Source organism: Dipodomys merriami, unplaced genomic scaffold (assembly GCF_024711535.1).
Source record: "Dipodomys merriami isolate MVZ:Mamm:240054 unplaced genomic scaffold, mDipMer1.0.p SCAF_3, whole genome shotgun sequence".
Taxonomy (NCBI): Eukaryota; Metazoa; Chordata; class Mammalia; order Rodentia; family Heteromyidae; genus Dipodomys; species Dipodomys merriami.
In genome coordinates this window covers 108,288,318-108,316,239 of record NW_027204492.1, presented here as the reverse complement: position 1 = coordinate 108,316,239, position 27,922 = coordinate 108,288,318, and the positions used below count along the sequence as shown (strand labels likewise).

The window sequence follows — 27,922 nt, the reverse complement described above, 5'->3', positions numbered from 1 at the left end:
CTTGCATGCATGAGGCCCTGGGTTCCATTCCTCAGCACCACATAAGCAGAAAAGGCCAGAAGTGGTGCTGTGGCTCAAGTGGCAGAGCGCTAGCCTTGAGCTGAAGGGCTGAGGGACAAAGCCCAGGCTCAGAGTTCAGGCCCCAAGACCGACAAAAAAAAAAAAAAAAAAAAAAAGAATGAAAGAGAGCTTGTTTTGTTTAATTCTTTCTGTTTTAGTAAGGTAAGAATGCTTTGTACTTAAACCTTCAGGAAACAACCTTGTAGATCACAAATTAATTATCAAGGGTTTGAAGAAAAATCCTTCGAATGTGGTGTGCTGGAAAAGATAGTTTAACTTTCCAAGATTCTCCATTTAAAAAGAATTTCTTTCCGAGTAAGGTGACAAAACATTGAAGTTTTTTCAAAACTTTCCAGTAATAATTTTTATAAAATGATAAAAAAAACTTTCAGTGATTAGTTTGTACAGTAGTATAAACAATTTTGTAAGAGTTAAAGACTTAAAAGCAAATAACATGATTTGCTTGACTTTTGAAATGCAGATGGTGAAAAGTAGACATAGACACTCTTTCAGATTAGGGATAAATGGAAGTTGTTCAGTGAAGTTAAGATTAAGTCATTATTGTATGGTAACCACTGTCTTTTAGCCTGTCGTGAATTTATTATCTTCCTTTCACAAATGAAAATGCCTGCTGATGCTTTTCAATGCTTCTGAAAACATCTTTTTCACTTGTAGCCTTGTCAGAAGAGTCAGTCTCCTAGCCTTCTCTTCTTTCATTTCTACACTTCATTCAAATGAATAAAGTGGACTAATGTGTCAGGTATTTAATAGAAGCAATTTATATGAAATAAAATACAAATTAACTGTAGTATTGAGTTGGGCCTGAAAATATGTGGTTCACCCTAAATTCTGTCCTATATTTTCCATATATGCCTAAGTCATACTTTTACTACTTCTTTTGTTGTTAGGGGTTGTTTTGGGTTATTTTGTAGTGGTAGGAATTGAAATGGGGATCTTGTTTTTTTATGCTATATACCTAATGGCATCTTTCTACTTCTTAAGCCATTGGTTCCTTTATCTTGGAAGCAATAAAAATGGCCTTCATGGAAAATTCAAAGGAATGCATTTTTAAGTATTCCAACTTAGAAATAAATTACTGGATATAGTTCACATATGTTTCCCTTAAGATATGGCATGCAAAGAAGATTATATTGATTTTGAAATGTGTTTTGTATGGATTTCAGATGACTGGATCTCTCTTGGGAACCCTTTGTTTCCTACTCACTTTTATCACCTGTGTAGCTACTTCTTCCTCTAACAGCCTGGTTGGAGCATTTCTCTCTAAATTATATTTTACCTATTTGAATCACAATATTCCTTAATGGCTCCAGCCTAATGATTAGAATTGGTATATCCTACTTTTACTACAAAAGAACTCAATACAAAGGTCCTAAGACATTGCTGTCAATATCTCTGCCACCCATGACAAAGTGTGAATCGGTTTAGGCCTCATTTCAGTGGTAGAATCTATATATTGTGGTTCCTTGGTGCTTCTCAGCATTATTTTATTAGAATGTTCATGATCATTTAAATTTTGGCAGAAATGACTTTGGCAGAATTTTAGCATGTAAGTGTTTTATAATCAAAGGTTGTAGCCTCAGTGATCAAAATGCTTGCTAAACATTGGATCTGTGCAATGAATATAATAGGCACTTATGAGTACTAGAGCTCCATTTAAGAGACAGAATGCATGGACTTTTCATGGGAGAAGCACTCAATTGTATGAAACAAACAAATTAATTCATGTGAGCTTGGATCACTGAAAACAATGGAGAATCATTGGCAAAACAATGCCTTTTCTCATTCATATGTCCTAAGTGGTATTTGGATTGAGAACAATTGTGAAGCAGCAAGACTGTAAATTGGTTCCCATGTTGTACAGAAAGCATAGACAGTACAGAAAGTTGCTGGAAAGCATACTTTTTCCAAAACTTCCATACTGGATTTTAATTTTTATTATCACCAGCAGTTTTGTTTTTTTCTTTCTTACATTTGACCTTCATTTGAGTTTTCCTTGGAAGAATGATCTTGTATGGAAGAATGATCTGTTGCTGGGAAACAACAGAACATCTTGTGTAAATGATGTCACCTCATATGTAAATTATAGTTAGATGCATTTTTAAATGTCGAAATGTATTGTCTTTAAAAATCGGAATAGCGAAGTTTGGAGGAAGATGGCAATATAACCATGTTGACTTTAATGCTCTTGAGAAATATTGTTCACTGTTATTATTGTTACTTCAAGCTTTTTGGTATTTCTATGATTCTAAATAAGACTATACCAGGCTTTTTTGCTTTCACTCAAAATATGAAAATATTTTGGATTTTCTTATAGGAAGCATTTGGCCCTGAAACATTCATAACTCAGTTTTTAAAACCATGTAAGTTTCAAAGTAATAAATACCTTTAAGAACAAGATATTATGCTGTTGAGACATTTTACTGGGTTTTCCCTGTTTGCTGTTTTTGAGATAGAGTCTCACTATGTAAGCAAGCCTGGCTTCAAACTCACAATCTTCCTGTCTCAACTCCCAAATGCTGAGATTACAGGCATTTGCCATCATGCCTAGAAAAGACAGCTCTACTTTTATGAGTTACCGAGGACATATGCTTTGTAGCTCTGATTCTTTTCCTATGAAAAATACTGAATGTGTTTTCCTTTAAAATTCTAATATTCTATGAATCTAAGTTTCTTAATTCATTATTCCTCTGTTTTAGAAACATTGAATGGTGAGCATTCTTGATTTTATTTACATCTACTTTAGTGACCTCTAGTGACAATTGGGTGGTCTGAATTTCTTTTGCTTAATTTTATTTTCTCCAGTAGTTAAATGCTGAGCACAAACACATAAACACTTGCTGTGGAATAGAAAGTGTATTTCCTCGGTTTTGGATGGATTTGAATCCCTCAGGTTTACGCCAGTTTCCATTACAGATTTTCTTGGGAAGTTCCTTAGCTAATAAGCCATGTATTTTTATTATTCTTGTTTTTTTCTTTTTAAATAAGTATATCCCTTAAATTTTTAGAAAAATTATAATTATTATAATTATTTTGGTACAGCTTTTAACATATGTGGTTTTAGTCATATTTAATAGGGAGATTTTGCACACCAATTCCAATATGGTTCTTTTGTTCCTTATTGAGACACATCATTACTTAAAAATCATTGGTAACTATAAATAAGACACCTTGCTTATCTTCCCTGCACACTGACACTCTTATTCTCCGTTCAGTCTCTATTAGATGAATTTATAGAAAATAAGAGCTAGGAAGAATTTTTAGAGATCATCTGGTCCTTTGCCATCATATTACATGTAAGGAACTGAATCCAGAGACGTTAAGAGACTCACAAATCTTTCTAGTAGTAAAATTAGTATGACAACCCAATAAATGAAAGCTCAGAAATAATATCTTGCATAGATCTTTACATTATTGTAAGGACGTATCTGTTAGGAACAAAAAATGGTGAATTCTTTGATCACTTGTATCAAACTAGAAACCCTCTTGATTAACATACAACAGGCCTACTTCATAGAATAATCCCCTTATTAAGAATGTTTACTTTAGATTTCATTTCATCATAATTGAATTAAGATTCTGATCATGTCAAAGGCTATCCATAGAGAGTTAAATTGCTATTAACTGCTAGAAAAAGTTTTCCCAGTGGTCTCTAATCTCTGTGTGCTCTGACTCAAAGGTTTGAAATCTCATTTTCTAAAGCTTTGCTGATTGTTAGCGTAGGCCTGCACAACAGGATTGAACACAAATCTTCACGCACAGCACCTTATGAGGTACATTTAGAACTGAATCTGTGGTTTATTGTGCTGAATAATTCATTGTAATTCACTTTGCAAAATAAATTTCTACTTTAATTATTAAAATATATCTGTACCAGAAATTAATATGTATCATAATTTTTGTATGTATAGTATTTAACTACTATTTGTCAGTATTATTTAAGCAACCTCAATAATACTGCTGGAATTAATCTATTAGAATAAATGAGTCCTTAACTTTTAATACTTTTAAAATTATTTTTATTCACTTTATTTTAATTAACATACATTGTACAAAATAATGGGTTTCATTATGATGTTTCATCTACATTTATCAGACGTTTAATAAGGTATGTAAGTTAGGTGACCATAGTGATTTCTCGTAATTGTTACTACTCTTTTCATCAGCACTGAGGTTTGGATTCATGGCATAGTGCTTGTTAGACTGGGCTTGAGCCACACCTCCAGCCCTTTATACTCTTGCCAGTAGCAAAATTGGCATAATTAAGAACCTATTATATAAAAGCTCTGGTTTTTCAATAATATATCATATTTTTAGAGGCCTACCTGAATTCTATTTAGATTCTCCCCTCTAGCTGTTATGACATGTGCATGCCACCATGTCCAGCCTTTTATGTTGAGATGGGGCCCTGTGAACTTTTTGTTGTACGTATGTATATGTGGTTAGACTGACGTGAAGCTGCAATCTTTCTTCTCTCAGCCTCCCATAATGTAAGATCACCAGGCAAACACCACTATACCCAGCTATTAGTTGGCATGGTGTCTTGTAGACATTCTGCCCAAGCTAGCCTAGAGCATGATCCTCCAGATTTTCACCTCCCAGTTTAGGATTACAGACATGAGCTACCACTCCCAGCTTGTAATTGTTTTAAAGTAAATTTATGGTTGCTAAAGAGGGAGACATGATTAAATAAGTCAGTTTAACAAAATAACAATATATTGAAAGATTCTTTTCGACTTTAATTTTATGTAGGTCTGTTGTATTATGTGTGCTGTTGAGTCTGAATAACTAATTGAAAATGTAAAGTATTTTCTTACTTGAAACTATTTTATTTCTCTTTTAAACATGTATTCTAAAGATATTTACTGTCTTTTAGGAATTTTTGTATTTTAATTTTTAGGTAGTTTACAAGATTTCTTATTCTTCAATAAAGGCAAATATATATAACTTCTCCACTGGAGTACAGACCATCTCATTATGCCCATTTATTTTTGTCGGTCATGGGGCCTGAACTCTGGGCCTGGGCGCTGTCCCTCAGCTCTTCAGCTCAAGGCTAGCGCTCTACCACTTGAGCCACAGCACCACTTCCTGCTTTTTCTGCTTATGTGGTGCTGAGGAATCGAACCCAGGGCCTCATGCATGCAAGGCAAGCGCTCTACCACTGAGCCACCTTCCCAGCCTATTATGCCCATTTTTTGATAACTGCTATTAAAGATGGACTAATAGCGATTTTTCTGCCACCATAGAAGCATTGTCACTTCAGGACAACACTGAGTCACACATTCAAAGCCAATAGGAAAAGTTCACATCACTGGCAGCTACTTGGGCTCTTCATGTTCCATGGCAAATGGTGAACTGGAACACAATGTAGCTGAACTATATCTCAAATATCTAAATTGCAGGAACAAACAATTTTAGAGTCTAAAAATTAAAATCTATGTGATGTATTGGAACAACGGCTTTGAAATCATAATTGTGTTTTTAACTAATTTGTGTGCTTTAGCTTAAACTTAAACTATACTATTATGTTAAAACTAAAGCATCTTATACAGTGATGAATTGAAAAAAAAACATTGAGATTTGTTCCTGATTGGGGGTTTTGGTTTAATGCTGGGGCTGGAGCTTGAACCCAGGGTCTTCTATATGCAACAACCCAGGTAGCATGAACATGAAACAAATTTATATTTAGTTAGCTTTTAAGTATTGATGCTAAAAGTAAACAGTGAAATTGTGATACTTTACATAGTTTAAATTTTTTGTGTTGCTTATAATCTTAATTATGTTTAGGAGATAAAGAATCATAATTGAATTCTTAAGCTTAAGTTGTCAGACTAATATCCAAGAAAACATGGTAAAATATGGAAAATATAGAAGCTAGACTAGTTTTAGTATACATTAAACATTATAAAATCTATATAATAAAAGCAGTATGTTTGCATAAATAGAACAACTAGACCCTAGTACATGCAGTAATACTATATGATACAAATGATATCTTAAATTATTGTGGATAAGAATTATTTTGCAATGATAAAAATGGTTCTGTTTTGTTGAAAATGGGATAAGCACTTGGAAAAAGATAACACATGTATTTCCTTACATTCGTATAAAGTACTTTAATGAAGTTTTAAATATAAAGTCATCTATACCTTGCATCGTACATAAAAATAGCCTCCAAATACATTAAAGAGCATTCAAGTATATTAGAGATCTAAATATAGAAAAATTAAGCCACAAATGCACTAGAAAATCCAAGATTTAAGTATACAGTAGGGCATAGCAGAATTCCCCCTCATTTTTCAGATGTAATCATAAGGGAAATAATTTCTCCACCAGTACTGTCAGTCCTATTACCAGGTACATTTATTCTTTTTCAACTACCACTATGCAAGTTATAAATTCTTAATAGTGTTACTTTTTAAAGAGTTGACTCACTCCCTATGCTTATATACCTTATATACTCCCTATGTTTATATACCTTAGCAGTTCAACCTCTAAATTTTTATATGAACTTAATTATTTACTTGCCAAAGCCTGTAACATATTAAATATAGCTCATATTCTATGTTGACAAGACAGAAAGCATTAAATTATACTGTGACTGTGGCTGATGCCTGAAAGTTAAGGACCAAGGAGTTAACTAGTGATTCTTCACCATACACATATTTTGTGTGGAAGAAATATTTATTATAGGAAATTTAAAGAAGTCCCACAAAACTAGCTTTAAAATCTATTGAATTTTAAAAATAAAGCATAACAGTTTTCAATATACAAATATGATCTTGGTACTATCATAAAAGTACACAAATGGCTATAGTCCTATGGTTGATGTAGTTGATAATTAAATACCATAGAAATAAGGATTATTATGTTGTTTCCAATATGTTTTCACTTTTTAGTAGCATGAATTAATTGTGCAAGGGGTTTCGTTTGAACGTAACAGTTTATTTATACACTACATCTTGGTCAGTCACTCTCTGTTTTACTCTCTCCTCCCTGCTTCCCTTCCTAAATCAATCTCAGCAAACATTTTCCATTTTCATATTGTTGCATTTTCATACATATACACGTATATAGAAAGTATTTTACCATACTTTTTCTGCTATTATTTTTAATTTCTATGCCTTGTACTTCTTTTCCTTCTTCTATGTTGATGATTCATAGGGTTGGTTTATTATTTGTGTCCTAGTGGTCTTGTATATTTTTACTTTCTTATTTTTTTATTATTGGCTCAGTGTTCTCCATTATCTTCTTTGTCTTCAAATCCTGTTCTGTCTTTCCCCTTGGTACAGACCATTGATGGGGCTTTCAAATTAAGGGGTTTTGTTTATTTGTTTGTTTGTTGTTTTGTTCATCCTGGGGCTTGAACTCAGGGCCTGGGCCCCAAGGCCAGTGCTCCAACACTTTGATCCACAACTCCACTTCTGATTTCTGGGGGTTAAGTGGACTTTCCTGCTTGGGCTGGCTTGGAACTGCAATCCTCAGATCTCAGTCTCCTTAGTAGCTAAGATTACAAGCATAAACATTTGGCTCAAGTGAGATTTTTTGTTTGAGTATGACCTTTTCATTGCTGGAATTTTAATTTTGTTCAGGCTTTTCCACAAATTCCTCTTTCATATCCCTCATTGTCTTTCCTTATTGCAGTCAACTGTTTAAGGGTATTTTCTTTTAAATCATTCAGTGATTGTATCCTTTTTGATTTTGTTGATATTCTTAAAATGATTCTATTGAATTCTTTGGGATTCCATTCACTTTTCTATCATTAGAATCTGCTTTTATGAAAATTTTCACTTTTGAAGGAATCGTGTTACTTTGTTGTTTTTATTGTTAGTTTTGTTTTATATATTTGTTGTGTTAAGACATTGAGATTTGCAAGTTTTAAAACTAGTATGGGAATTTGACATGACAATGACTCACTCCTTCTGTATAACAGCTTAACACTGAATTTAATTTATAGTAAATAATATCTATATATTATTGTTTTTAATCCTTCCTCATTTATTAAGATTTTCTTTTATGTCCTTCAAGGAAAGTTGGCAAATTTTAAGAATTATTGTACCTTATTAGGGTTATTCCTGGATAGTTTTACTGGTTTTTATTCCCATTAGGAATGGGATTTTTCATCCCATTTTCTGGTTGGCTTTACTTTGTATAAGCAATTTATGAACTATACATATGTTTGGCCACCTAAAGAAAATTTCATTTTCATCTAATATTTTTCATTTAATTTTCTTTAATTTTCCAAATAACTTAATACTGTGCATTGCTGATTTTTTTCTAATATCCCTAAGCCCTTTCTTCTCTTGACTCTCAGTAATTTCTAGGACTATTCTTCAATGTAAATATTCTTTTTTTATGCCAGTCTTGGGGCTTGAACTCAGGCCCTGGGCATTGAGTTTTTGTGCTCAAGGCTAGAGGTCCACCACTTAAGCCATAGCTCTATGTCCAACTTATTTTTTGGTGGTTAATTGAGAAAGAGTCTCATGGACTTTTCTGACTTGATTGGCTTGAACTGTGATCCTCAGATCTCAGCCTTCTGAGTAGCTAGGAGTACTAATGTGAGCCACCTGTACCCAGCCCAACGTAAATATTTTTAACCTTTAGTTGAGAATAGTACTTGAATTTTACTGTTGATCATGATGAGTCTGAATGTTCTAAGTGTATTTATATGTTTTATAAACCTTCTTTAAACAATATATTAATGCTTATATTTTATCAAGTTTTGTGATAAAGAAGTATCTCATAATTACGTAAATCTAAACAGCTGGTTTGGAAAAGCTAGCTTAAGGAAATAATCTTTTATGGTTTCTGAGGCTCAAAGGTTTTCTTCATATTTTTCTTTTATTTTCTTTTTTGTTGTGCTATTAGTAGACACTGAACTCAGGTCCTTAGGCTGTTGTTTGGCCTTTTCATTCAAGGCTGGTGCTCTACCACTTGAATCACACCCCCACTTCTGGATTTTGCTGGTTAATTGGTAGAGTCTCACAATTTTTTCCTAGAATCCTGATCTTCAGATCTCAGCCTTCTGAGTAGCTAGGATTATGGGTATGAACCACCAGCATGGACTTTTTCATGTTTTCTACAAAGAAAAAATATTACAGAGGATGATTTTTTCCATTTGTATTTGTTTGAACTTTGTGAATTAGTTTATAAATTAGCTTACTGTATGATGTTTATTACAATGTAATTGTAGGTATTCAAAGTCCAATTATGTGTTGAAATGGTATCAGTTTATTTATAAATACTATTATGATTGACATTGTTGTTACCAAATTATTGGGAAATCTAAAGCTGTTCCTCTGTTATTTAAGAAGTTCCTGGAAGAAATTTTATGTAATCTTCCACTATTTCTTTAACTAAGACTCCAAGAATAATGAACTGTTGAATATAGGACCACTGGACAACTTCTATCTGGATTAGAGTCTTCCATTAAGATTCTGATATCCCCTTCTGTTGGTTGGTATTCCAATGATGAAAGGGAGAAGAGTCAGTATCTTCTCTATAGTTTGTAGAAATTGTGAATTTAAAATACAATCTGTTAGGGGTTTTGAAATATGTATGGAATATATTGCTAAATCACGGTTCACCTTCACTGTACAAATTTAAAGGAAGTTTTTATCTAATAATCTAGCAAAGGACCTATTCTTTTATATAACAAAAAGTAAATGCTTATTACCTTTTTAAGATAATATCTATAGGGTATGAGAACCACAAACTGAAGTTTCATTGATTTGCTCTTATAACTGTTAATGAATTTGTGACCATTATATCTCAGAGAATACCAACTATAGTCCCATTTGATAGACTTACACAGAGGCTTTAGTTTTTTAATATAGATTGGAGCTGTGTTATTTTTAAGATCAATTTCAGAGCTGTAAGATATTTGGAAGAAAATATAAAAGTATTGCTAATATACTCTTTAGAGCTGTTAGAAAGTTGAAGAGAAGGACAAAGAAAATAAATCTTATAGAAGTAATGTACCTAATTTAAGTATTAACTGTCTAAACTTGATTTAGTTAACCTTGCATATGCTATATATGTTGGAGAATAGTTTCTTCCTTTTTTCTAATTGTATTCTCACAGGATTACCAATGATTGCTGCCCCACAAATGAGTCCCCTCTTATTCAAGCAGAAACAATTTTGATTACTGTTTTAACCTTTTTGAGAAGATTTGGAATTATTATGAGAGGTGATGAAGTCAGATATATAAAATTTTCCTAGGAGGACATGACTCAGTTTTGAATAGAAATGCAAGGTTCCATTTTGCATTCTTTCCATTTAATGGATTATAGCACTAGGAAGTCAAGATTAGAGTGCCTTGTTCATAACCAGAAGTGTATAAAACTTTAACAGCAACTTAAAGTTGCCTTTATCATCATTGAATGAATCACACTCTTCTTAAATGACTTTTTATATTCTATACTATAACCTAGGGGAACAGGTTTCCAGGGTGACTGATGACAATAAAAAGTAATTACAGGTTTTCTTGTATTGTTACTATTTTGATATATTTCTTTATTTTCTATCTTGAAGTGGAAAGTTCTTATTCACTGTAAATTACTTAGAAAAAATCATATTTCTGGAAAAACACCTTGAATTCAATAGCTCACTGTTTAAAGTTATCACAAAGGCTGATGATTTAGTTCGGTGGTGGAGGGTTTGCTAAGCATACACAAAACCTTGGATTCAATCCTAGCACCTCAAAAAAAAAGAAAATTAAAAAAAGCTATCATGAAATTTTGCCTTTGGAGAAAGAGCAGATCAGTTCAACTATAAAATTAGAAAAACAACATTAATCTTTCTCATGTACATTAATTTAGGACTGTCTGCTAGTATTTTCTATAGCTTTCACAAAGTTTTACTTTTCTTCCTGTATTATGACACTTGCAAAACAGTACAGAAAATACCTCTTAGTTTATAGATATCCACTGTCACTCTTGATTAATTTTCCATTGCCTTCACAATTTGATTTATAGCTATCTTGAGTATAGGCCTCTCTAACAGGCAGTTATATTTCTGTGTATGCAAATCTTTCATCCCTCTGGGTCTTTTGATTGAAATTCACCAATGGAGAAATTTGGGACTCAATTGAAATGAAAACTTGCTAAAAGATTGTTTGCACAGCTGTTTCAGGCAGTGACCAAATTCTCCTAGGTGGATGAGTGAATGCACTCTTGTTGGGCCAAGCTAAGTAGTTTCTTGAGTAGTACTTTACAAAATATAAAATCATTATATGTGTTGTGACTTTGCCCCTTTCCTAACCTCCTCACATTTCTTTCCCCTTTCTTGCTTAGTTTCCTTTCCTGGAAGAGCTAATTGCTTAAGTTACCTACTTACCTTAGAAACTACACTTATGTCAAGTAGTTTTTAAATTCTCAGACCTGGGCAAACTTATGTATGCCCTTCTTAAAAATTCCTATTTATGAAATCAGGCTTTTGAGCAGTAATTCAAGCAGGAGAATTATAAGAACATTTAGTTCAAACATTTAACTGTTTGGTTGCCAATATGAGTGTAGTAGTAAATTATGACTTGGGCTTTGCAAATGTCATCTAAAAATTAATTTTTGAATTTTTGGCAAGCAATTGCAGCCTGCAAAGAAACAAATGTTATAGCAGTTGATTTGTGACTAGAAAAGCAATGCTGCCTCTTTGGGAGGCAATGCTTATACAATTAAAAAAAGAAGTGCAACTGTTAACTTGTTTCTTCAACACAGTATTAGGTAAGTTATCTCTGTAGAACTTTTTTCCTCATTCCTTTCTTATTTTTCAGGCATTTATTATTCCAACCCGATTGTAATAATTTGGAGCCCAGAGAGAACCAAGGGAATAATTACCCTCTCACAGCTTTAGGCTTGATTCGTTAGTAGACCTTAATTGTAATTGAATGCTGTCATACTGGAGAATTTTACTGAGCAGAAAATAATTATAAGAAATATTAGAAGACATAATTTTGGAGATTTTTGAGAAAGGCTTGATAATAAAGAACATGAATTTGTATTGTTTGTGCTTTCTTTTCTTTGTTTTTGAAGAACTTCCACTGTACTCTTATAATTGATACTAACAATATTGTGTTGGGTGAGACTAATTATTGCTCATTTAGGCTGGTGAAATTCTCCTCAGACTTTACTTTTTGGAAAATTGGGAAGTTTTCTAAATATTCTTAAAACATACAATTAGGGCTTGTTTGAATAAGCATAATTACAATTAGTATGGAGTAGCTTTTTTTTCTCTCTACAATTTGCTTAGCTTACAACATGAGAAATGTGTTTCTTTATGGTTTATAAATTCATGACAAATATTTGTTGATTCTTGAGTATCATTATACAATTCTTAATTGGGAATGGTGACTCCAATAACAAAATGGCTGCATACTTAAATATATAATCCTAAATATATCTTTTTGTGTATACATATGTGTATATAAGCAATCATCATTATTTTCCTATTTGATAATAACCTCATTACTTTTTTTGCAGGAAAAGACAATTGTTTTTTGCATTAGTCAATCTTTGATCTGCTAATGTCCATTGCTATTTGAACTCTCAAATAGAAATACAAAATATGAAACCCTCCCTAGACCAACCAAATCAGAATCTAGAGTTTATTTGGATCCCCAGATGTTGTGTGCCCACATAAAATTTAAAAAACAATGGAATGGAAAATCAATGAAAGTGATCAAGCTGCTTTGTACTCATAAACTGACATGTTGAATTGAAACTCCTTTGAACAAATAGTTAAACACTGGAAAAACAAAAATACAGCAATATATGTGAGAGTGCTTTGAGCATATGTTGAAAATGAGGGGGGGGGGGAACCAGACACTGGTAGCTGGCCTGTAATCCTAATTACTCAGGAAACTGAAATCTTAGGATCACATTTCAAAGCCAGCCCAAGCATACAAACCTGAGAGAGTCTTAGGTCCAATTAACTATCAAAAAGCCAGGAGTGAAGCTGTGGCCTAAGTGGTAGAGAGCTAGCTTTGAGAACAAGAGCTCAGGTACAGTCTCCAGGTAGGCTATTATAATTAATTTAATATATTATAATTAATTTAAAGTTACCTTATGGACTTTTGGGGAAAATAAGGTTTCTAAAACCCTCTATTTCTAGTTTAAGGAGGATTTATATATTAGTTTAACAAGAATTATTTTGCTGTTAAGTTAGTTGTATGATGTTACATATTGATTCTGATATATGAAGCAAATGAATATAAAATTGAATGTCTCCATTTTAGTCACCCTATCAGAAATAGCTGTAAGGTAAATATAAGATTATTTTAATTAAGAAAATAAATTCTGACATCTGATCAAAGGCTCACACTTTGTTTTAATTTTAGTTTTCAGTAAAACTGATAGTCTAATATTAAATGCAAAATATATGTTTACTAAAAGTTAAATTGGGCCTAATACTTTAGAACCTGTTTTCAGAATCATAAAAAAATGATAAAATATTAAAACGTTTCCTCCTGGGGAAATTATTATATATTCAATAATGTTGATATTCCTTTTTTAACTTTCTTTGTTGTTATTGTAAAGGTGATGTACAGAGGGTTTAGAGTTATGTAAGTCAGATAAAAAGTACATTTCTTTTTGAACAATGTGACCTCTTCCCTTGCTCTCTCCCTGTTCCCACTCAAAAGTGGTAAGAGTTCATTCTCAGCATAGTGTTTAGTATCACTGCTACATTTGTTCACCCTTTTTCTTGCCATTTCTTTCCCTCCTTACCCTCCCACAGACAGATAAATGAACAAACAAGACAAAAGGAATAGAAAACAAAAACAACAGTATTTTTTTGCTTCCATCTCCTGTAGTTCATTTCAATAAATATTATTTTATATGATCAGATGCACAATCCAGGCCACACTATCAGCACAATCATGTTCATTGCATCATTGTTTACAATATCCAAGATATGGATACTTAAATAAATAATCCAAAACATATCTTTAGGTGTATATATATATGTGTATATAAGCAATCATCATTATTTTCCTATTTGATGATAATCTCAACATTTTTTTGCAGAAAAAGACAGTTCTTTTTTACATTAGTCAATCTTTGATCAATCAACTCAGATGTCCCTCAGTCGAATAATGGATCGAGAAAATGTGGAACACACACACACACACACACACACACACACACACACACACACACACACACACACACACACACACACACACACACACACACACACACACACACACACACACACACACACACACACACACACACACACACACACACACACACACACACACACACACACACACACACACAGGAATTTTACTCATCCACCAGAAAGAATAATATTCTACCATTCATAAGGAAATAGAAAGACTTGGAAAACTTATATTATGCAAAGTAAGCCAGACTCAAAGACATGTAAGTTGCATGGTTTCTTTCATTTGCAGTAACTAGAATGTGCCTATAAATCTACAAGTAAAAAATACACTGGGACATGATAAATTATAGAGGTTTCTATGCATTCACACCGAGTGAGACCAAAGGAAGATATTCTTAGGAGAGGATCCCAATGGTTGAGATTCTTTTGTAGTATGATAAAGTTTTTGTGTAACAATGGAGGAAGCTTCAAAATAGTAGGTAAGATTTGTCCATAAGGGAAGGATCATAGTAGATGAACTAAGATCAGGTTTAATAGTGGATGGGCCATTTGTTTCTGCAGTTAATTTTACTCTAGAGTTTTTATTTCATGGAAGTTACTTCAGTCTGGAATAGTGAGTTCTGTATGTCTGAGTTAAAAATGTTTCACTGTAACATCAAAAGGCAATTCTTACCTCTGTGTTACTGAAACTGGGTTAATAGACCGTGGGTATAGTTCTTACAAATGTATGAAATAGGTTATCGTTGTAGGTCTTTCTCTTACCTTTGTAGGAATGTAGTAACGAGTATTGCAGCTGGGCAGAGAAATTAAATGGTCAAAGAAAAGACACGTTTGGAAAATCTGTATGCTTCAACAGGCCAAGTTCAAATAAATAATCAAGAGAAGGTGCCATACTGGAAGATTAGTTCCAACTGAAGATGATCTTTCCTTTGACAAAGGGCAATGTTGCTACAAGTCATCATTCTACATGTTGAAGGCAAAAAGTTTTTCACAACACAGATCTAAGCACAACCTTTAATCATATGCTGGCCTAAACTCCTTTGTGCCTCATATTCTCCATCTTGTCTCCAATTCATGGATCTTCACTATTTCCTGTGTCTAATACTTTGCCCTTTATCTAGTTGATTCCCACTCATCTTTAGGCCTCAATTATTTCTACACTTTTCCTAGAAAACCTACTCTTAATATTTCTAATTTGGTCAACTTCCCTTATTATAGGCACTCTTGTTCTGCTTGCTCACAATTGACACTCTACCACTTGAGCCACACCTTCAGTCCAACATTTTCCTGTTTTATTTGAGATTAGATCTCACAAACTTATGTTCCCTGGGCTTCTTTGAACTGTGATCCTTTAGGTTTCAGCCTTTTGAGTAGCTAGGATTACAGGTATCAGCCAAAAATAATTTGACAGCAGAAAAATAATTTTGACAATGACTTTTTGGTACAGTTCAGATGACCAGTCTAGAGGTTTATAAATAATCCTTTCCAATTCTCCTCCAGTAATAAATAAATAAACTTGGCATGAGACCTTGCTTCATCATGTATAAGCTGTGGAATTCTGTGTATGTTCCCTAAATTTCAATTTTCCTATCTGCAAAATCAAGATATAAAAGTCATACTATTATTTTAATGATTAAATGAGAAAATATGTGTAAAGTGCATATTGTTAGTGATTGGCCCACATAATAAATGAACATTATTACTGTTGCACAGTAGTATCAATTCTGCTTTATGGAAACAATAGAAAATTATTTAAAGTTTAGTCTTTTCTAAAATAAATCAGGACAGTAATTGAGAAGAGATCTAGAAGAAAATTGTCTGACTCTTCTATTTTGCTTGGTTCTCTTGAGAATCCTTGTGAAAACAAATTGTGTATTGTTCGTCATAGAGAGACTGCTTATTTGTAGGAGGACAACTATAAAAGATGGCATTGAAGAACATAAAGAAGTTTCTCAGTTCAGCATGTATTTTACTGGTTTAAGTGTTAAATAAAAAATTATTCGCAGGTTTTTCCCTTCATCCATTTTAATCATGCAACTTCAGACTGAGTAACAATTGAGTACTCTCAACTATATTTCATTAGAAGCTCCTAATTCAGAGTTTGTTCTTAGTAAACTTAAATACTTTTTCTTTCATTTGATGTTGAAAATTATTATTTTATCATCCCATGCCCTATATTATCGTTTCTTCACATTTAAACTCTATTTTTATACCTCCAGTTACTCTGTTCTTTTTGCAAAAGTATGATCTACTTTACTAAAGGAATAATCTTTTTCTTCAGTCTTTAGATGGTCTGATGTCATCAAAATTGATAAGATTTCAAATTCTCCCGGACTAGAATTTAACCATTGTTTTCTAGTCAGTTACTATGTACACTTAAGAGGGTTACCTAATTCATCAAGTCTTAGCTTTTTTACATATAAAATTTGTTTGATAATAGTCTCCTTGACCTTATTTGGCATCTCCCTATATATTCCCTGTTCTAAAAAACACTATATAAACTGAACATATTTTCTATGTACGTAGCCTTCACTACCCTAGTCCCATATATATCTAGCTTTTATTTCCATCATTCTGGTATTACTATGGATAAACTCACTGACAATCTCTTTAATGTTCAGAGTCTTAGTCCTTATTTCATTGAAGTACTGGGCTGCATTTAAAATTTGTGTGTCCACTATTCTAAAAGAAATGTACCCATTACCTGACTTACGTATCTATAACCTCTCTGTACATCACCTTTACAATAAAAAAACTTGTCTGTCACAACAATCTTAATACTCTGTTCCTTTCTTGGTATTTTTAGATGATATTTTCTGTGGCTGTCCTTTAAGTTTTGTGGTCCATTATCTTTTTGACTATATATATTTTTTCAGAAGATGTCATTTTGTTTATACATTACTACTTCCCTTAATATATGAAGTTATAATGATCCTTTCGTGTACATATCTTGGTTTCTAGCATCTTTCTTAAGGATTGCGTCATATTTACTCTTCTACATTCAGCATTCTGGGCAGTATCTGACATATAGTCCTTCCATTTTCCGTTGTTACTAACCTCAGACTTTTTTTTCCTTTCAAGTATGACTCCAGTTTGGGCTCAGGTGGTAGATCACCAGCTGTGAGCAAAAAATGCTGAGCAAGAGCACAAAGACCTGAGTTCAAGCATTAGGACTGACTTAAAAAGTAAAAAAAAAATACTAAGATTTCTATTTTGTTGTGTGGCACTATAATTAGTACTGAGTGTTAAGTATTTAGCACATATTTGTAATGATATTAGCCCACATTTGTTTATGCAGTAGACCTCAAGTCATTAGGCAGCCCCTCATCTATTAATAGTCATAATATACCTGTCTTTATACCCATCTTCCTCTTCTTTTCTTCCTTTCCAATAAGGATAAATGGTTCTTATCTACAAATTAATTTTTTTGAATCTTGCCTAACATTTTAAGGAAAGAAAAATGAACTCTCAATGCTGTACATTTCCAGTATCTTCTGACTGCTCTCTTCTTTTGTCTAGCCAGACTACTCTGAAGACTTTTCAACTCATTTAATACTGGCTTATTGCTATCACTGGGAAAACAATTCTCTTGAATACCACTGTGACTTTCATATCATTATAGACAATGACATAATTTCAGCCCTCACCAATAGGCAAATAATGATAGAGAATGAAAGAAAAATAATAGTATTAAGAAACCACAAAGTAATTCAAGTTATGTTGAGAAAGTTTGAGAATATATTTAAACAATGTGTGGCCTAATACTAGATCTTATCAGGAATTGGGCTGCTTTTAAGACTGACTCAAGAGAAAAAACTCTCGATGGTTGTATACTAACTGTTTCACAAAACTTTGGTCCTTTAGCACATTTGTTCTAACCTGATTTCCTTTTATGCTACTTGCTTATCATTTCTACTTCCTCATAGTTTTAGCTGGGGTGTTGCTTTTATAACCTCATGTCTCTCTCCAAGATATAATCAATACTACTTGGTTTCATTTTCTTGGTATTTCTCACCGCAAATCCTGGAACGTTAATCTTATTAATGTCTTATTACATCATTTGTGCCAGACCATTTCATAGGTAATCAAAGTTCACTCAATCTATAACCTGGCCAGTCATTTGTGAATTTTCTCAGGTAATTTTGAAAATGATAGTTTCAAGAATATAAACTCTAATGCGAATATCCACTTTTGGAGTTGGGTAAAATTCAAATGATAATGGATCAAGGAATACACTTTAAATGAAGAAATAAAATGATGGTGAACACAAGTTGGAAGCAAAGGTTTTGGTTGAAGTTTCTTTTAAGATCAGAGGTTTGAGTATAGTAGAATTTATTGGATAGGAATTGGTTAAAACAAAGATAGGGTTTAATTTTTTAATTATTGAATTAAAGATAAGGTGATAGAATATGGGATTCTCCTGTACAAGAAGGTGGATTAGTTAGTCTTATATAGGAAACGGGGTTAAAGAAGAAAAAATGTGATTCAGTTAACATTGAAAGTAGGGAAACCTGCCTGTTAGCATACTTTATGATCCATCATTCTGACCATTTATTTTGTAAAGAGAACTGCTGAAAAGTAAGGTAAGGATTTTCAGAAATTGCTGAGAAAATTAAAAAAGAATCCTGACAACTAGGAATATAATGATAATTTCCTGGCTGTAGCCCACACATAGATTGAGAAAAAATAGATGAGAATTGGACTGATGGAAAGTCAAAATGGGCTTAACTTGTTACATAGTAGGAATTAACACTTCCTTTGCCCCTGCCCACCAGTTTAGATCAACTGGATTTTTTCCCCATTCTGATCTTCCATACTTTTTATTTTGTAGGTCTTGATGACTGTTTGCAGCAGTACATTAAGAACTTTGAGAGAGAGAAAATCAGTGGGGACCAGCTACTTCGCATTACACATCAGGAGCTAGAGGATCTTGGTGTCAGCCGCATTGGCCATCAGGAACTGATCTTGGAAGCAGTTGACCTTCTATGTGCACTGGTAAGGACATGAAACTAGTACAAAGAGAAGCTAGCTTCTCTTGGACTGCTTTTCTGTTTTCTCTTATTTGTTACCACTTTTCTTTCTCTTCTATTAATAATGTAAATGCAAATAAGGGAAAAAATCTAATTCCAAGCCAATCTAGTTCTTTAAGATTGCTATACTAGTGCTAAATGACAGAGAAATTTATGAATAAACTGTTGATTTTTATTTATCCACTAGTCAGAGCTCACACGGGAAGTATTTATAGCAACATTTTAGATACAGAATTGTATACAATCAGGTATAAGGTCCAATTCCTCTAAAATTTTTGACTTAGTAAGTCAAGAATGCAAAATATAACTAGGCACTGGAAGACAATGCCTGTAATCCTAGCTACTCAAGAGGCTTTGATCTGCCAGCTCAGGCAGGAAAGTCCACGAGACTATCTCCAATTAACCACCAAGAAGCTGGAAGTGGAAGTATGGCTCAATTGGTAGAAATCTAGCATAGAGAACAAAAACTCAGGACTGACATACAAAACATACATTGGAAGTATCACTCAAGTGCTCAATTACCTGCCTAACAAGTGTGAGGATCTGTGTTCAAACCCCAGCAGTGCTTTACAACAAAAAAAGAATGTTAAGTACAAGCATTCTTATTTTAGAAAACTTAAATTATTTTAAAGTCTTATACATCCGGCAAATTTAAACATTGTGCATTTTATTATATATAGTTACATTCTTATGTTACAGAGCAATGTATAGTTAAAATCAGTGCCAAAATAAGGCTTCTTCAAGATTCTGATAGTATATTAGACATTCTGAGAAGAATAACATACTTTTTCCAGGGAGAAATAAGATGATGCTAATTGAACTGTTTTTAAGTTAATCTGATTATTCGTAAATATGAACTAGAGCTGCACAGAGAAAATATATGAGCTATGTAATAAAATAACTGAGTTTGAATCTTTTCTATATCAATTAGTGATACTGGGACAAATAATTTCACTGCCATAGCTATTTTATTTTTTTATTATTTTTTAAAGTTAATTTTATTTTATTTGTGAACATACTGTACAGAGGGGTTACAATTACATGGGCAGGATAATGCGTACATTTCTTACCAAGGATTGCAGCCTTCTCCTTTGGTTTACCCTTCACATCCCTTCCCAGCCTCCCCCCTCCCCCCCAATCCCAATCCTTCTCCTTACCCCCCTTCCCCCCCCTCCCCGCACCGACATTGTAAAGCTCGTTTTGGACATGACAACTTGTACTTCTCATTGTTGCAACAGGCCCACCTGTATCCTTAAACAACTGGTTTTTCCCCATCTCCTCCACAAGTTATACTGACATCAAATATAGTGAAAGCAGGGGTTATACTGTGGGGGAGGGACATACAAAGCAACAAAGAGATAATCTTATAAATGTGTTAGAAACACATGCATGAAAGAAAAAAACATTAAAATACATATCTAAGGGTTCATTTTCCTGACATCACATTATCTGACTTTTTCTGCTTGACTCATACATACACTAGATATTGCAAATAAGGGAAACCATAGGACCTATGTTTCTTTGGGCCTGGCTTACTTCACTTAATATAATTATTTCCAAGTTTTTCCATTTCCTAACAAATGGGGCAATGTCATTCTTTCTGATGCTACTGATTGTTGAAAGGCCTCAACTCTACCCAGAACTTAGCTATTTTATTTAAAGTGTAGATAACTGTCTCTTGGTGGTGAAATGAAAAGTAAACGAGAATTTCTTTGCATAGGGCTTAATTCAGTCCCTTTGGACATTGTATACATTTGACAAACAGTATTATTGAGATGATAATTACTAGTGTCAAATGAGTACATCATTAAATACATTTTAATTCAAGAATCAGTATACTAAGTACTGTCTTGTCAGAGTAAATAACACCTAGTTCTTGCCCTTTTGAAAAACTTAGTTGAAGAGTATGACAAGCAAATAATCTTTATTTACAAGCAAATAATTTTAATACTGTAATTATTTGAATAGAAATAAGAGCAATATATGAGGATACAGAAAAGAAGATATCTAGATGTTTTCATATTGCCAAATAGATAATATTTATGCAGCCTAATGGAGAATGTGCCTGTGTTTCATTTGTGGAAGAAAAGGGGCAAAGGCATTTCAGATAAAACAATATATGTGAGCACACTGAATAAATAGCATTCGTAGTGAGTTTTAATGATATTTGATATGACAAAAATGATATTTGATATGACAAAATCAGTGGGAAATAGTGGAAGAAATTATACTTTAAAAGATAGTATGCGTCCATACTATAAAACAACTTATTTTATATTCCTAGTGTGAGCATTAAAGAACCTTCCAAGAATGATAAAATACTTGATTTGAAATGGTTAAATGGTGCAAGTAAAAAGATAAGGTATGGATAGAAACTGAAACCAGGGAGACCCACCAGAAAATATCTGAAACAATTTATATAAGCAATGAGTAGGATCCTAACTTAAGCATATGTAACAGGACTAGAGAAGATCTAACAAATATAAGTGAAGTAAAGGAAAGATAAAGAACATGTTTCTACCTATAGAGACAGATTAGATCATTTGATAATAATGAAGATAGGCAATAGCAACAGGAACAGATTAGTGGGAACATAAAGTGAGTTTGGAATATGTTGAATTTGAGAGACGTTTGATCATACAGAAAGATACTATTAGACAAATGCAAAACTGAGAAGTATCTGATGACTCAGATTTGGGACTCTCAAATATATAAAGATTAATTTCATAGAAAGAAAAGAGGTCATCAGGAGAGACCTATAGAGTATGGAAACAAAAGGGTACAATTTGACACTTGGGTTAGGAAAGAAAAGGAGGCACTCATAGGAAGACATCTATGAAAGTAAGCACAAAAGCAAAAGATAATGTTCTTTTTACTCAGGGCCATTAATAATGCTATTAAATTTCATTAAAAGCAAGTAAGTCTAGCATTGCAAAAAAAAAAACTACCAAAATAATTTCTAAAGAATAGGACTCTCACTTTTATTTCTTCCCTTCATTGTCATTTTCTCATAGAGGTTTCCTTGATTTACTTCCTTATTCTTGCCTATCCTAAAATATGCCCCCACTGATGCTATTCTCCCCCTTAACCTTCACCTCACTGTAATTATACATTTATGAGTATTCATCAGCTCAATGACATTTTCTTCCACTAAATTATAAGGTATCTAAGAAAAAATGATTATGCTGTTGGCCGCCTAATATATAGCACAAAATTGGTAACAGTTGATTCTCCACCAGTGCCTTTTTTAATGGCAATGCTCAGTCATGTCATATTTTTTTCATCTTATAGTTTGGGGATCATTTTTATCTCCCTATTCCTGGAATAAATGAATTCAGCTAGAATGATACTTGCACTATATCTTAATTAGATTGTTAAAATCATGCCTGAAATAAAAGATAGTATTCAAGGTAAGGTATGAGTCCACAGTACGATGTAACTTACTAATCTTCAAATGTAAATCAGAATGGCTCTGGTTATGCATTGAAAGTGGATTGGAGATTGGTATATGACTTAGAATTCCCTGTTTACCTCACCTTAAAAGTAACTTGTTTCCAGGCACTTGTGGCTCATGTCTGTAATCCTAGCTACTCAGGAGGCTAAGATCTGGGGATCGTGGTTCAAAGCCAGTCAGGGCAGGAAAGTTGGTGAGACTCTTATCTCTAATAAACTACTCAGAAAAAGCTGGAAGTGGCACTGTGGCTCAAGTGTTAGATGACTAGTCTTGAGCACAGAGAGGTTTAGGACAGAGCCCAGGCCCTGATTTCAAGCCCCAGGAATGGCAAAAAAAGTAATTTGTTCAGACACAGTGGTACTTGTCTGCAATCCCATCAGAAGGATTGAGGTTTGTTGCTACGTTGGGCAAAATTTAGTGAGACCTCTCTGTTTCAATCAATATGCTGAATATGGTGTGACATATCTGTGATTCCAGCTATGTGGGAAGTATTGAAAGGAGGATAGTGGTACAAAGCCAGTCCCAAGCAAAAACACAGGACCGTGTCCAAAACATAACAAAAGCAAAAAAATGGCTTTAGGTAAAGCTGATAAAGTACCTGTAAAGCCCTAAGTTCAAACCCTAGTCCTGCTAAGGAATATAGAACAATAATAGTTGACTGTTTCAGTGCTTGAAGTCAAGAATATCTTATCTGATAAGCAGGGTTCCTCATAAATGTACCACTCATGTTGTACAGGCTCTTATACTGCCAGTTTGAGGAAGGAATGATTGATGATTGACATTGTTATATATAGTTAGTCTACGACTGTAGGCTTGAAGTTTTAGGATATGTACAAGGCTCTTGTGACCTAAACCTACTTTAAGGTATGATATCAGAGACATACAGTAGACTATTTCTAAGTTTAAGCCATGGAACTGTGGTTAGTCCTGTCATATGCTAAGCTTTAATTCCTCTACAATTCTAGGTTTAAGAACTACAGTCCTTAAAGTTCTTATAGTTCTTACAGTTCTTATAGTTACCTCATTTGAATACTTCATTATATGATGAACTGTCCTGGAAAGAAATGAAATTAAAGATGTTAATTTTTTAAATTTTCTGCATATATTCAGCAATATCAATTTGTAATGTACCCCCAAAAATTCAAATATTTGTTTTCACCCCTCTATAATGGTTATATATCAGCAAGTCCAAAGCACAGATGTAAAAAATAAAAGCTGGGTGCTGGTGGCTCACACCTGTATTTCTAGCCACTCAGGAGGCTGAGATCTGAGGATTATGGCTCAAATCCAGCCTAGGCAGGAAAAGTCCCTGAGACTCTTATCTCCAATTCACCACAAAGTGGAAGAAGTGGAGCTGTGGTTCAAGTGGTTGGGTATTAGCCTTGAACAAAAGATCTCAGGGACAGCTCCCAAGCCCCAAGTTCAAGCCCCAGTACTGGTGCACGTGCACACACACACACACACACACACACACACACACACACACACGCACACGCACACGCACACGCACACGCACATGCACATATACAGATATCTTCTCCAATTTATGGCACACATGTTTTCTAGTGATTCTAAAGCAAATTCTGAGCCAAGAATTCTGATTTAATTCATAAATGCAGGACGTAAGATGCCTCATCTACTGTTGGGAATGGGAAATTGTCTTTATCTTTCTAGTTTGTACTGGACATTCTACTTTTTCCTCTTCTTTTGACAATCATGTATTCATGCTCAAACAATGCCAAAAATGGAATGTAAAAATGAAAAAGACTAGTCTATACTCCCAAGACATACAAGTCCACAAAGGAAAACAACACTTGTTAAGAGACATTCAAAGCCTTCAAGAAAATCTCAGAGAAGGAAAGCCAGGATCACTGCTGAGACATGTAGATAGTGGTGACATTTACATTGGCCTTGCTGTAGGATGGCCTTGCTGGGCAAAAATGTTGGCAAAGAAGTAGGTAGAAGTGGAAATTTCACCTGCAAACAGAATTGTGAATGAGCATGAAGTTGTCAGAGGAAATTAAGAATGCTCATGTGATGGCATATAGTAGAAAGTGATGATAAGAAAGGCTACAGAATTTTTGCTCGTGGTCCTCTAATTCACAGTGTGCTCCTCTAAGGAAGGTACCTTTGTCTAAGTCATAGGATTTTTTCTCCTGCTTTTGAAGTGCAATGCTGAGCACATAGAGGACATTAATATTCCTTACTGAATGTAATGCTCAGCTTTTCTTTAGAGAACTATAATTTCTTTTCTTACCTACACAGGCTTTGACTCTCTTCCTAGTGTAAGAAAGACAGAAAAATTACTGAATTCCTTTTGTTTCTTTTAAGCTATGCTATATTTTTATCTGCCTTGTCTTGAAGTTAGTCCTGGTAGGGAATAAATGTTATGGCACCTGATAAAAACCGAAGACTTATTTAGTCATTTGTTCATTTATGCAGCACATATTTATTAAGCATTTATGTGTGTGTGTGTATATGTATATATATATGTATAATATGTGTGTATATCTATCTATCTATCTATAGTTTGCATCATGTTATTCCAGAAAGCAGTAAGCTGGGGTTTTTTTGGGGGGGTGGGGGCGGTCATGGGGCTTGAACTTTCAGCCTGGGCTCTGTCCCTGAGCTCTTTAGCTTAACGCGAGCACTCTACCAACTTGAGCCACTTCCAGTTTTCTGGTGGTTTATTGGAGATAAGAGTCTCATGGACTTTCCTGTCTGGGCTGTCTTTGAACCACAATCCTCAGATCTCAGCCTTTGAGTAGGTAGGTTTCCAGGCGTGAGCCACTGGTGCCCAGCAGCAGCAAGCTTTTTATGATATAAAAGTATATTGATTATTACAAGGTATGATGCTATTTAATATGAATAGAAAACAAGGAATATTAATTGGAAGAATAAAATCATGAATGAAGTAATGAAGTATATAGAGTTCAATGTATAGCTCTTCAATTGTTTTTGGACAATATACCTTTTATTTATATTATTGGCATTATGCATGATAATACATTAAGGTATTTGGAAATGTTAGGCTTTATTCCTTAATAACATAATTGCTGACTTTATCCATTTCAAAATTGTTTTTTTCCTAAAAATCTGATTAAAACGAGCCTTTTAGGACTCACTCATATTTATATAAAGCAAAATATTATAGCCTCTACAACATGATGCATTCCAATTAAAAATTAGAATACAATGACACTATCACTGTAAAATCTCTACTGCTAGTACCAGATATTTTGATTGTGTATGATGAGAATTTGCTACTAGTAAGAATTTAGCCAACTTTATTTCCAACAATATATTGTATGTGTTCTTTTTCTTTTGGGGGGGGGGGGGTCCGGTCGTGGGGCCTGAACTCTGGGCCTGGGCACTGTCCCTCAGCTCTTCAGCTCAAGGCTAACACTCTACCACTTGAGCCACAGTGCCACTTCTGGCTTTTTACTTTTTGCTTATGTGGTGCTGAGGAATTGAACCCAGGGCCTCATGCATGCAAGGCAAGCACTCTACCACGGAGCCACCTTCCCAGCCCATTGTATATGTTCTTAATTTTTTATTTCATGTATATGCTATATATAAGTATACAGATGAAAGAATAAAAGAGTAAGAAGTTGGTGCCAATTCATGAAGACTTGACTATGTTGAATCAGTTCTAAATCATGGCTGGTTCCTGGCACACATGCTAATGGTGAAGTATATGAATGCATAGGTAATGGATAGGACAAAAGCAGATATGTACACTTCTAGTTTAAGTTTTGTTTTCCTGAGGAAGACTTTTCTGCACCAGTAGCAATTCTCAGTTTCCCTTTGCACATCAAATAAGAAGCAAAACGTGTAATGGAGAAACGTGCATCTTTTAAAACTAAGGCAATACTTCTTATCTCCATACCCCTAGCTAAAAGCAAAAGGGTATTTCACAGAATGCAATTTACTGGTGACTTTGCAAGCCACAACACAGCATCCATTTCTCATGAAAGAAGAAGAAAGAAAGTATCTCTGTTGGTAGTAATTCTTTAATAAAACTAAAAATGTCAGCAAAAAAGAATCAGACTTTTATTGCTACTAAATCTTCAGTGTTAGCAAATATAATTTGGTATTTAATGTTTATGCACTAAAACCTTGATTTCTTCTCTCCCCCTTTCCCACTAAGTTCTCTTTTTCTTAAATTAACATTGGAAAGTAATCCCTTTAATTTCATATAAAGTGGGTTCCTAGAGGTTGCTCACTTAAGATCGCTAAATTCATTGGACTATTTTCTTCCCTCTTTCATTCTTTTTTTCCACTGTGCTCCAGTTGTCACTACTGTATTTTTAATAGGAGTAGAATATTGATACTGAAATATGTAGTCCAGGCTGCCCCTTGCAGGTGGCCTGGTGATTTGCAGTGGTTTTCTGAATTCTGATCTGTATTGATCATGGTTTGCTTAACCCATGAGGTTTACCCAGTGTCCTAAATTGTGAAAGGAAGGTAAGGCAAACAACATCTCAAACACAAATTCCACTATATGGGAATGTCATTTTTCTGTGCTTTTTTTTTGGGGGGGGGGTTCCGGTCGTGGGGCCTGAACTCTGGGCCTGGGCGCTGTCCCTCAGCTCTTCAGCTCAAGGCTAGCGCTCTACCACTTGAGCCACAGCGCCACTTCTGGCTTTTTTCTTTTTGCTTATGTGGTGCTGAGGAATCGAACCCAGGGCCTCAGGCATGCAAGGCAAGCGCTCTACCACTGAGCCACCTTCCCAGCCCTGTGCTTTTAATTTTTTATAGACAGTAACATATGCTAAGGTTCAGTATATATGATGGTCATTAATCATATTATCTAGCCTTTCTTAGATGTGTTTCATAACTGCCAAATCACTGTTTTAAATTTTAATTGTAACTTATGAAAACTTTACCTAAGTTTATTTGAGTGAATATTATTACTATCATTTCCTATTTTTAAGTGGAAAGGGGCTTGTTGTGTATATTTACTTGTATAACCCTTTCTGTAATAGACAAAATATGTAAAGAATTAATGAAAATTATTAGAAATTGGAAAGTGAGAACCAAGAAAAGGGCGAAAAGAGATATACTGACCAAAAAGTCGCTGTGGTTCTTTTGGCTATGCTTCAAAATTGAGTGTGAGCAAATGCAGCCATAAAAAAAATAAAAGTAAACTCAGTTTCAGAATCCATATTAAAAAGTGGAAGAATCAGTTTCTTGAAGAAAGTAGAATTTTTCCTGATACTTATTATAAAAGAAACT

General features: G+C 33.9%; 1 protein-coding gene across 5 annotated transcripts in view; it reads left to right on the top strand.

The window, feature by feature from the left end:
- Cnksr2 (connector enhancer of kinase suppressor of Ras 2) overlaps nt 1–27,922 on the top strand; it is a 220,159-nt gene that overhangs the window by 14,073 nt on the left and 178,164 nt on the right. For all 5 annotated transcript variants that reach the window (XM_070040726.1, XM_070040728.1, XM_070040725.1 and 2 more), the window contains exon 2: nt 19,032–19,195. In XM_070040726.1, the coding sequence (XP_069896827.1) occupies nt 19,032–19,195 (164 nt within the window). The remainder of the gene's footprint in view (nt 1–19,031; nt 19,196–27,922) is intronic.